Here is a 12,273-nt window from a genome sequence, read left to right as displayed (position 1 = left end):
ATTATATGGAAGTACGACAAAATTTCTAAGAAATTCATACGTTTTTGTCGGACTTTCATGCAATCCCCCTGTAGTCAGACTGCGTTCCAAATAGGACCAACCTAGTAGTACCGGATTTGAGATCGCTTTGGGGAAAACAAAACAATGTACTAAAATTGCTGATGACGTTTCATGCTCCAAAAAATGGATAAAAATTCATTGCTATCGTCACAGGCCTCATTCAGGGTGCACAAAATTGCTTTTCACGAAAACCGTGACTAGTGGTCCTTAGTGGCCTAGTTTTCATGAGAACTCCCTTACTGGCTTAGTTTATCAAAAATTTAAAATTCAGTTTGATATTTTTTTTAAAAAAATGATGGTTTACCGAGCGACTTTTATCTTGAGCAAAAAAACCTTTCAGTATTCGTGAAAACTGAGCGGTTTCTATCGCCTCTTCCAGCAAGGCCATGCAAGCTAGGTGGCCTGTGTCCAGCTCCAATGGTACATTAGTACTTATCAATAACTTTAAAAAAATTTAGTTTAAAGACACTAGAATAACTTATATAGATATGTCTTACAAAGTAAAAACATTTCTTTATTGTATATAATAGAAAAACATAATCAACAATATATTTTGGAGATCGTGTCATTATCAATAGCGATCGGAGGGAATAAATTTTCAGTGCTCCTATACGACTAGATGATGGATATGGGTTAGGATTGGATATCCAATGGCTCAAAATCCAGCTGAATACTTTGGAACTTGGGAATGCACAAACAGTTAACTGACATGGACAAACCAAAGAACTCGAAACCTAATTTGCTCTACTCGTGTAACTTCGATGTAAATCGACAGAATTTACAACATAGCCAACATTGGCAGCCGACAATATAGGAACTAATCCGACAATATAGCCAAACAAGTCTGACAGCTTTCTAATCTGCTTGTTACATGTGAAGAAATGTAAGTTTTGCAAGCACCCCATGAGAAGGGCAAAGTATCTTACATCAAAATTTTACACACTGTAAATTTCAAATGGCCAATAGCAGGATCAACTAAAAACCTGAAAAACAAAAAACTGAGGGAAGGCTCCACTACCATCAATTAGGGTTTGCCTTGCTAGTTACTTCATGTCAGCACCAGGAGGCCTGTCAGGCCTCCAATATAGAATTGTATTAGCTCCATCTGCAATATCCATGCCAACAACTGCACTGATCTATCCTAGAATTATATAGTTTTGGGCTCGTCGCAGGGAAAAGGAGCCAAAAGAAGGACAATGAACCAGCCAGAAATGCTACTGATGCCACTCCTGGAACACAAAGCACCAGGTAAACCAATGTAAGAAGTAGCATATTTAAGACTCAACCATGCTTTTGATTTCTCGAAATAAATCAAGGTACACACCTCTTTTTTGTGGTGATGAGAAAACTGGCAAACCCATTATGTTACAAAATATGTGGGCAACAATAGGAGAGACGATATTCCCTGCAGTATTTTTTGAACGAAGTGATTGAACAACCATGTTGTCAGAACAATATAAAGCTTCAATCAAACAATTGAATTAGGTAAGTGCAGTGGAAGGATGAAGAAAAGGAGACTGGTGTATTCAGGACCTTGCTTTAAAGTTCAGCTCTTCTAGAAACAGGTTACATACTTCATAATCAGTGGTAACAATTGAACTTACTATGCAAATCCTAGAATCATTCACAAAAAGATGTCTTCTCAAATATAGCTACCTAAACTAATTTGAATAATTGGAGAAGTAATTCCCGCAACAAGAATATGCATAGCTGGAAACAACAAATGCACAATGTACACATGCAACACACAAAAGAAAGAGTAAAACCTGTTCGGGTGAACAAAAATACTGCATACCACCCAAAAATTACAGTGTAGCCTAACTGGACACCTGTGAATGAAAGGCAAAAAGTTAAGGCAAGCCCAGCAAAATGAAGCAAAAGTGATATACTTTGAGAAAAATAATGTACAAAATATGACGAATATATTGAAAGATCAAACATTTGTTTATAGTTTAAGAACGAATACAAAGGAACCACTAACAAATATTGACACCTGTAGTTGATGTTGTACGAAGTCAATACTTTATTTTAAAAAGTTAACAGTGCAATATAATGATGATGATAAACTAATATGCTAAATACCAATGACTGTGATTAGATATGAAGGTGTTGCTACATCACTATAGGTTGCAAATCAACACGGTGTTGAAATAACTTCATAAACAAAGATACAAAAAAAATCGCTTTAATTTCACATATTAGAAATAAAGTAAGTTAAATATAGATCAAACAACTTTACTCTAAAAATCATTAAAAGGAAGGCGTTACAGTAAAGAATAGAACTAAAAAAATAAGAAAGAAAATACCAACGATCAGGAGTGATCTCGTAAAATTGCGTCCCTGTTGATGTAGTTCGAATAAATGGTTCAAGTGTGCTGTTGATAGAAAGGCTCAGTTACAAATTAACAGAAGAAAACATCAACACATAGGTAAATCTTAAGGGTTGTATTACGCAGCAGTTCTTAATTCCTATAGAAACAACTAGATAAGGACAGACAACATGGGTATAAACAAGTTAATAGTACCAGATCAGACCCTTAGAAATGAAATTTTGGTACAATATAAAAGCTATTTACCTAGGCTGAAGAAGACTGGACTCAGAAATATAATGTTATATATTTTGAATCCTCCACATAGAAGAAGAGGTACCATGCACGCCCGGAAAACCAATTCCTCTGTAATTGGTGCCTGAACAAACAAGCATACTCAAATAAAAATCACTAGTAGAATATATAAAGGAAACCATCGTTTCAGTAGTAACATTTGCGCCATAGAAAGCTAAAAGTTTTGCATAAGTGGTAATTTTTCATGAACTGTTAGATGGTAACATCCTACAGATCAATCGTACTATATCAATTAATTGAAAAATTCCTTGATCATCGCCACACCACATAACATTCCATCGCCGGTTTACAAGACAAAGCAAATGCATCAAAGCGAAGGAGAGAACAAACCACTACGCAGTTGCGCCAAACCATCACATCTCCTACGGAGGCACGGATCCGGTGAGCAAGCCTCTGTGCCCAGCCTATCTCCGGCTCTTCATAGCCTCCGCCGCACGAATTCGCCAGCAGCCAGAGCCTCGCGACGAACGAGCCAGCGTACACTAGCGATGTAAGGAGGAGGGGAATCGCCACCGCTTGAAGCTGCAGCCAAGCACCAACAATTTCAGAATTGAAGCATCACCAAGCTCAAACCTGTTAGTATTACTGACATGTTCAGAAAGGAAAAAAAAAAAACAAGAACAGTAAGTGAGGTCGCTTAGGCTCACCAGGTGATCTCTCCGAATGCCAAACACGGCGAGCACGACGGACGAATCTCCGATGCTCCACACCTAGGAAGGATGGGGAGGAGAAGACGCTAGGGACATGAGATTCCGTTTAGGGTTTAGGGTTCGGAGGGGACAAGGTGGGGGGCACTTACGCGGAGGAGGGAGGCGGTGGCGAGGAGGGAGGCCGAGGAGGAGAAGGCGGCGCAGAGGAAGCGGCGGTGGAGGAAGACGTGGAGGGAGGTCGGGGGCGGGAGGCGGAGGAGGGCCGTGGGGGCGTAGAGCACCGCGACGTAGGAGACGGCCATGGCGGCGCACGCGGCCACCGCCGCCGCCGCCGCGCCGGGTATCGCCGGCTGCGGGGAGGCGGGGTGGTGGAAGCTCGCCGGCGTCGCCATTAGCTCCGGCGAGCGGAGGGAGTAGAGTAGTGTCCGTCAGTCACTCAAGAGACTGAAGACGGGGGACACCTTCTCCCTTCTCGTGTCTATACTTCTCAACATAAAACAATGTAAAAACTGCTTTTATAATTTGGAGTATAATATAAACATTTTTACATTGTTTACTATATAGCAAATGATAAGGCTTAGAGAATTTTTTTTATTAAATTTTAAAGTGCTTAAACTCCCCTCTTATACAATTACTTTATAATATAAGTAGACAATTGGGAAGATTAGCTACCCTATGATCAGATGGCTAAGTGGTGCGATTGCGTACACAGTTTATTATGATCCGATATGCTTCCTCCGTTCTACTGTGCAAGATTTTCTAGCATTACACAAATTTATAAATATGTTAATGAATATAAACACATATAGGAAACGTATACATTGATCAATGGATGAACCGTCAAAAAGTTTACGATATGAAATGAAGGGAGTATTACTCGCTACATTTTGGCATATCACTTTCTACGGTGTTCTTTTTTTTTTCTTTTCTCCTGAAGATGAATATTAAGTTTTTTTACGTAAAACGATGTGGTATTAACATTTGATTGATTGAGTTTTAATTATTACATACTTAAAAAATAAATTAATATGATATTTTAGAGCAACTTTCATATAGAATTTTTTCGCACGAAACACACCGTTTAGTAGTTTGAAAAGCGTGCCAAAAAATCTTAATCTTCATCCAACTCTTGTTGGAGAAAAGAACGGGCCGTAACATTTTATAATCCAATTACTATCTGTCTTTGGCCATATCACTGTTTTTCAGTGAATAATGTTGCAGCTTGCAAAGTAGCTTCATTTCCGGTCGTTTCAATTCAACATATTGCCACCAATCGGAGCCGACCAAAGGACGGTGGCAATACCATCTAAATTTGAACTGTTTTTCTATCTTTCATGTTCAGTACAAGCCTTATACTCACTTTATAAGACGCATCATCCGTTTTGAATTAACGGTCCAGATTTGAGCTTGTGCCATGCTCCTCATATATGCATTTATTAGTTCATGGTTGCACTGCAGTGAGCATCTTCGTCCACATTGGATATTGGACATTATCACCACATTCTAACACAAGCGCAGCACATCCATTTGCCGCCCGTATTTGCAATGGTGCACAGATACACAATGATGTTCATAGTTGCACTGCAAAGGTGTGTTCTGCAGAGAGATACAGGAGGAACGGAACCAGGCGAGTACTCAAGTATGGCCCTTCTGAAGGCACAAAACAGGGCTCCACATTGAAAAAAGTAGCGCACAGCTCAACCAGCTCCAGGCAAAAAAGTAGCTCTATTTTGATGTTGGCACAGCCGACAAAACTGCGGTTTCATGTCCACATTCAGGTCTTCAGAGGAGCTTTCTTCTCCCTGTCGGATATGCGAGCGGGCGCGTTTGTGTGCGACTTGAAGCGGCCTCGACCGCCGTCCTCCTTCTCCTGGAAGTTTTTAGGTCATAGATTTAGCACCATTTCAATTATTGATAGAAACACCACCTTAAGAGTTAATTTTGATGTTTTTAAGTGTGATGAAAGTAAACCTTCTTCTTTACTATCTGGACGACATCCTCGTCTTGAAGAACATGGCCAAGCCCACAATGTTGCGGGTAATGCCTCGCACTTGTTCCCCATACAAGTACATACTTCACATCCTTGACCAAACTCCTATGGATATGGTTGCAGAAGTCTTCAACTGTGCAGCCACCTCTATCCTGTTGACACAAAACCCAAGTCATCAAACATATTGCAGTCCTTTAGAACAAGTAGTGCAAGGCATGACAACAAATAAAGCTTACAGTAGAAAGAACAACTGGATCTGTGAAATCAGGTTGCTGTCCTTGTGGCTTTGTATACACTCTCACTAGCCCCATTTCCTCCCACATTCTTGCTAGTAGCCTGTCCAAGTTTAGCTGCAAAGAAATAGTTTATGTTAAATTCAAGATAAAGAACCACAAAATGGAAAAGAGAACCAATTGGGGACAGAAAACTCAATACTTCTGCGTGCACTGCGGTTTTCAAGATGCTCACATCACACAAGGCCCAAGGGAAGTACCAGAAATAACTTGAGAAGGATATAAAGGTCCCCATCGTTTGGCATATGCTTATGCTTATCAGCCAAAATTTGAATTTTCAATGTTAAATTTGGAGCTGATTTTGGGGTTTTTTCATCGAAGTTTATTTTTCAGCCTTTGCTTTTGGATCGATAAGAACACATATATAAAAGTTTTATTCACAAACTGCTACTCGTTTGCAAATATGCCATTTGGCATATTCTGAAAATATGCCAAACGATGGCAGCCAAAATTTAACTGAGAGAGTAAACAGAAGATATATAACATGCCTGCAAATTGCAGCTGATCACAAGCGAATTTGGTTGCCGAGCAAGCTTATCCACATCATCAATACCAACAACATCAATCTTGTTATATACATAAACACATTTTATGTACTTCCGATTTCCTTCAATAACATCGATGAAGTCATCCACGGTAGCATCCTCGCGGAATAACACCTAAAGAAAACCAAATAACTGTGTTAATCATGCGTGCACAAACACACACATACACAATCATAAGAGTGCGTGTGTGACCTCTGCGTTGTGAATTTTGTACTCATGCAGTATCTGATAGCAGAGCTTCTCATCAACATGGGTCAAGGGAATCATGCTGTTGAAAGAAATTCCACCAGTCTTCTTCTTTTTGAAATATATCTGTTCATACAAGCAGAAGTGATTAATAATAGACCAGGGAAAATAAACAGTACAGATACACATACGAAATGATTCATTAGCAACAAAGAATATGATTTAGAAAGAGCAACACCAACTGTATAAACATGACTCAGGTACACCATATGTAAGACTTGATTCAAGGAACTAGTCAGCAGAGTTACATGGTTCAAATAGTCCACAGAAGCTTGCTGAAGAGTGATTTATGATATACTTGCAGATCTATGTGCAGAATGACTTAGCACTGTTATATTTACTATCAGTAGTTTGACAAATTATCTGACATGGCAAGGGGAATCTGCAGTCAACCCTGGCTTGCCACTCCACGGTTCACGTACTGTTTTCTTATGTAGGCAAATGTATATTTTACCAAGATGATAATGATACACCTGGAATTAATCCTAATCAAGCACATGATGCTCAAGATGTCATGCAAATTGGTTCATTTGTTGGAAATGGAATCAGATGAAACGAATGTTGTTTGAGCCCCAAATTGTCCATCTTGCGTTTTCAATGTTGAATTCTAATTTCGCCCTAAGCACTACCTGAGGAGGCCTTTTGTTCAGACGAAGTCCAACAGCTTCCAGTTCTCTAGTTAATATTTGGCGGTGTCCTTCACTCTGAAATGAAATTCAGAACAAGAATCCAATAAGCAAACAGAGCTCAGGTAAAGCTTGGATCATGTTCAATCACATATAGAAGGGGAAAGATTGGATGTAATTGTAACATTTTTTTCATTAAGAAAAGAAAAGGAACTCCATCAAACCCCGCCTCTTGATTTGCATCAATCTAACCTTAACAAACTCTCCACTAAAATCTTCTAAGAACTTTCAAGCAACTATAAAATTGATAGATTCATTTAAAGACAGTGTATAAAATTTCCTGTCTTTATAGGACATATTTACAAAATAGCAAACATGAGCACTCAACTGAACTTGAAGTTCACCTATTTTACTAGTAATATTACAGGAGTTTTTATTAAGAAAAGAGAAAAAAAACATCTAGTGAAGGAGATATGCAATGTTAAAAAAGAAAAATGGCCTTGGTGAATAAGTAGCCAAGTGTTGAGCTTATCACATGATTGTTTGCCCTATATTGTCAACTTTAAATTCATAATTTCCCCTATTTATCTATTGTTTACAGGTCACAACCCCTTGTTTCTTGTCTCCTAACTTTTAGGTTTTCAAACTTTTAGTTTCCTAAAGCTCAAAGTTACCTCAAGTAAGATAATTTTATCATTATAAAATATATGCAGGTGCTTGCAGAGTAAGACAGTTGAGCATTCTAACAACAGAAGGCTTAATTGAAAATGTGGATACTTTAAAATATTCTGCTAGTAAAAGGTGTTGTTTAGCTAGTCCTGAGTTCAGAATTATATCAAAACTACGATGACTGAGACTGATTTTCTAGTCTATCATGATGGATGGACAATCACACTACAAAAGAGAAAAAAGTACATCGGACCCTTTCCAATCTTTAAGAACATTAGCTCTTCAACAAAGTAAAGGACTAGAAAAGCAATGAAGCAAAGCCGATACAGCTACACTACTTACTTTTGAGGCATCCAGAACCATGAGCACAAGATCTGATGACTTTGCGACAGCAATGACCTAAAATGATTAAAATAAAAATTAAATACAAGTTATTTTTGGGTAAAAAGACACAGATGCACCGTACACATTGTGATAATAAAAACATTCACAAAATTTACCTGTCTACCACGCCCCTTGCCTTCTGATGCACCTTCAATGATACCAGGAAGATCAAGAAGTTGGATTTTGGTATCATTGTACTGGATAATACCAGGAATGCAAGTGAGGGTTGTGAACTCATATGATGCAGCTTCAGAATGGGTCCCAGTCAACATAGTCAAAAGAGTTGACTTTCCAACACTGCAACATAAATTTCAACACGGAAATCACAGTGATTTAATAAACCTGAGAAAAGAAAAAGATTGGGACTCAACAGTTTTTAGTAGAGAGTTGGGACATAGATGTTTTCATCTTAAATTGAACTTAACAAACAACGTGCTCACATGCATGCTAGAAAGTATATGGAATACAACATGGAATACCAATTTATCATGGGTAATCCATCGTTCTACCAATTAAGATATTTAGATATCAAATTCCCATCGTTCTTTTTCAAGTCATTAGATGGAAGAGTTAGAAGACAGGCATGCACAAGAATACAAGGCAGCCAATAGTTCGTAAGAGCTGGAATGGCATGCACAAGAATACAAGGGAGGAAACAATATATCGAGAAGATTATATTACACCAGGTTCTTATACAGTTATACTGATCATAACAGACTCCATGAATTCTAAATCTATCGCTACAAACTGAAAGGCTTGAAACACAGGATTTTAGGGTACTCAATTTATAGGGATGTAGGCGGAGGAGAGACCTGGGAAATCCAATAAGTGCAACACGACCATGCCCAAACTTTGTGACTTCAAAACCATCTCCTCCACCAGTGGAACCCTATGTGACCAAAATGATGCAGATGTGACAACAGAAATCCATGGAATTCCCATGACTATGTCAACTTTTTATATTACCAAAAGAACTTGTAAGGATATGATCAAGATGAAAAATAATAACAAAAGGAAATATCAACATGATATTTCAAATATTTCAAATAACAAAAGAACTTGTAATTCCATACCCTACTTGCAACAAAATATTTCAAATAAATGCTCAAACGTCATAAATACCTTAGGGGGCTCTAATAATTGTGTCCTCAACTTTGCTATTTTTGCTTTCAGTTGTCCAAGATGGTATTCTGTATGACAACCAGAAATAAAAATTATTCCCAGATAACAATATGCAAGACATTTCTCACACAGTATTGAGTATGGGTGGGAATGTAAGAGATCAGAGATAATCGTTCATTAGCTAAATACAACATTGTTAATAGCAAGTTCACGTTCAGATACATAAATTGCATATATGCAAACAGAGATACTCAATTACTCAGTTATGCCTGTTCTTCTAGCAACAAATTTGGCATCTGACTGTTGATACTGGACGAGTATAGTGTGTGTCAATCAGAAAATGGATAAAGCAGGGTATGCAGTAAACATAAATCAGGCAATAAAAGACGAATTCCCTGAGTCCACTCGTCATAACATGGATGAATTTGTGCCAAGCAAAGAACATGTGGCAACAAATCAACAATTTCGGATCTGAACATTGACTAGTGGATGCACAAATAAATGGCCCACTGGCCATCATTGATCCAAATGTCCATAACACTGAATACCAACATGAAGAGAAATTTTAGCAACAAAATAAACTGGAAGGTTGAGAATCGTCAGTGGCCAGTATAACTAATTAAGCAGCAAATAATGAAGTAAAAAATCCTGAAAATAAACATATACTTGCGATGCTCATTTGACATCCATCCAATCCACCAAGTTAATTTTTATATCAATCACTGACCCAGTGAAACATGCTAGTATAGTTTCATGATGAAAGAAACGAAAAAAAAATAATATGAAGGAATGAAGATGAATTACAGGGTTGTATTAAAATAAAAAACAACCTGTTGCTTTATTTTTCTGTGTCCGAGCCATCTCGGCTTCAATCTCCTTGATCCTCTCAAGGATACCCATCTTTTAACTTGTGACGTATGCGAATTACTCCAAGGTAGGTGAATATACGACCTGTCGCAGAATAAAAGAAACAAAAGAATTACAATGCAGTGATTTGTGCAAGCATCTGAGGCTGCCCGACAGCTCCATCCCTAGACCCCCAGTATTGAAGGCTAGACTTTGGCAAGGGCAAGACGGAAAACCCCTTAACACTAACAGGGGCGGATCCCCAAACTTTTTGGGTGAACAAACAAACTGTTACTAGTTGTATTAAGAATAGAGGTTTAAGGCTCTCAGATTAAAGAGGAAGAAGAGCTTTCTTCCAGATCTACAAGAGAAGCTAGGGTTTACGAACGCACGCGCGCAAGCAAATTCCAGACAAAAGTAGTCCCGGTGAGGTGGGAGAGAGATGAATCAGAAAGAGAAAGAGGATGTGGATGCTCACCAGGATCCCCTCCCCTGCCCTGCTCTGCTCGCTCGCCAGATGGAGATCGCCGCCCCTCCCCTGTTCTGTTCAGCCGCGACTCGTCTTGGCGGCGGCGCAAGGAGCGGAGGAGACGAAGTGACGGGAGATTTCTCTTTCTTTTACGCGATACTCGACTACTCCAACTTTATCTCAGTATTTTTATTACTTTAAAACTGACTACTTAGAGATTACTCCATCCGTCCCATAATATAAAAGATTTTAAGTTTTTCTTGTAACGTTTGATCACTCGTCTTATTCAAAATTTTTTAAAATTATTAATTATTTTATTTGTGACTTACTTTATTATCTACTGTATTTTAAGCACAACTTTTCATTTTTTATATTTGCAAAAAAATTTTGAATAAGACGAGTGGTCAAACGTTGCAAGCAAAAACTGAAAATCCCTTATATTGTGAGACGGAGGGTGTCGAGGGAGAACCCTCAATAACAGAGAGTCGTGAGACCCCCTTTCGTGAGTTCGGCCGGGGGCGGAGGCCCGTCTCTCGGAATTCGTTTGCTCGTCCCTAAGACTATCAATGAGCTAGTACACAAACGGATTATACAGGTTCGGGCCGCAATAGAGCGTAACACCTTACTCTTGTGTTTGGGATTATCGATGAAGTTACAAGGGTTCCTTTACTCCGGAGAGCACTCTTGCCTCCTCTCTTCCGAAGTTTGGGTTTTCTCGGGTTCCCTTCCTTGCACTGTGGGCAGGGTCCTCCTTTTATAGTTCTAAGGGGATACCACACGCGCCGATTCTACCTACTCTCCACCGGGGAAAGGGGGGAAAAGACCCCACTTCACCTTTTTGGCCTTCAAGACGTGCCTTCTCTCGGAAGCTAAGCCATAACCGATCCTTGAGCGGAACCCAGCGCCGTCCCCCGCCTGACACGGTGGTCAGCCCGGTCATTCCCTCATAAATGATCGAAGACATGCAACAGCCCTTCCTCGAGCAGCACTCGGATGTGACGGGTCACACCTACCCCCATTCCGCCGGGGTCAAGGGTGACGTGATGATATGATTACCCTATCCATCGGATGTGACGGAAACGGGCCGGTCACAGACCGGTCACATCCGACTGGCAGGGGTTAGCCAGACGCACCACACGTCTGCCGCGAGGGACAGTTGGGGTGCTGTGCATTTACGGCTGTTCAGCCTGTGCTCCCCTCTGCCGCGTGGCGGCCAGGCGAGGGCCTCGGGGCGAAGGTGCGATAGGGCTTGAGGGGGCGATGTCATACCCCGAGGGGGCGACGTCGTACCCCGAGGGGGCGACGTCGTACCCCGAGGCCCCCCCCGCTGCTTCTATGATACGCGTGGCGTGTGAGTGGGGCCATCCGGCCAAGCCACGTGGCCAGAGGAAGAGTAATTCTCCTCTACCTCACATACCCCCGGGCCCATATCTCCGATAGAGGGAGTATTTCTTTTTATGACGGATGGTGGCCTACGTAACATCAATACTTTAAAGAAAAAATATTAACAAACTCGGTTTTAGAGATTGTGTCGACAACAATCTCCCCAGACCGCCCGCAACCACTAATTGCCACACTATGCACCGCCATCACCGTTCTTTCTTCATGAGCCACCATTGTTCCTAGGGGTGGGTAAAAAAAAGACTGAACCGAAAAGATCGAGACTGAGACCGAATTTTGTTTGGTCAATTCGGTTAGTCTCCTCAGTTAACCGAATAGACCGAATTAACAAGAAATGTCTAAATGCAA

At 40.2% G+C, this 12,273-nt stretch overlaps 2 protein-coding genes across 2 annotated transcripts; both read right to left on the bottom strand.

Moving 5' to 3' along the window:
• Positions 1 to 871: 871 nt before the first annotated feature.
• On the bottom strand, positions 872 to 3,793 carry LOC9268853 (CAAX prenyl protease 2). The gene is made up of 8 exons (XM_015782451.3): positions 3,484 to 3,793; positions 3,332 to 3,394; positions 3,015 to 3,206; positions 2,637 to 2,748; positions 2,367 to 2,435; positions 1,827 to 1,889; positions 1,385 to 1,465; positions 872 to 1,289 (listed from the first exon to the last, which is right to left on the bottom strand). The coding sequence occupies exons 1-8, from the start codon at positions 3,724 to 3,726 to the stop codon at positions 1,156 to 1,158; spliced, it is 957 nt and encodes a 318-aa protein (XP_015637937.1). The 5' UTR covers positions 3,727 to 3,793; the 3' UTR covers positions 872 to 1,155.
• A 921-nt stretch (positions 3,794 to 4,714) lies between these two features.
• LOC4338525 (developmentally-regulated G-protein 2) lies at positions 4,715 to 10,686 on the bottom strand. The gene is made up of 12 exons (XM_015785276.3): positions 10,534 to 10,686; positions 10,040 to 10,160; positions 9,210 to 9,277; positions 8,900 to 8,976; positions 8,204 to 8,384; positions 8,046 to 8,102; positions 7,038 to 7,112; positions 6,355 to 6,474; positions 6,106 to 6,276; positions 5,561 to 5,674; positions 5,306 to 5,476; positions 4,715 to 5,204 (listed from the first exon to the last, which is right to left on the bottom strand). Exons 2-12 carry the CDS (start codon positions 10,107 to 10,109, stop codon positions 5,109 to 5,111), a joined length of 1,200 nt encoding a protein of 399 aa, XP_015640762.1. The 5' UTR covers positions 10,110 to 10,160; positions 10,534 to 10,686; the 3' UTR covers positions 4,715 to 5,108.
• Positions 10,687 to 12,273: the final 1,587 nt, after the last annotated feature.

This window comes from Oryza sativa, chromosome 5, assembly GCF_034140825.1.
Source record: "Oryza sativa Japonica Group chromosome 5, ASM3414082v1".
NCBI classification, from domain to species: Eukaryota; Viridiplantae; Streptophyta; class Magnoliopsida; order Poales; family Poaceae; genus Oryza; species Oryza sativa.
Note: the sequence above shows the minus strand (reverse complement) of the source record. Positions and strands in the feature narration are given on the sequence as shown.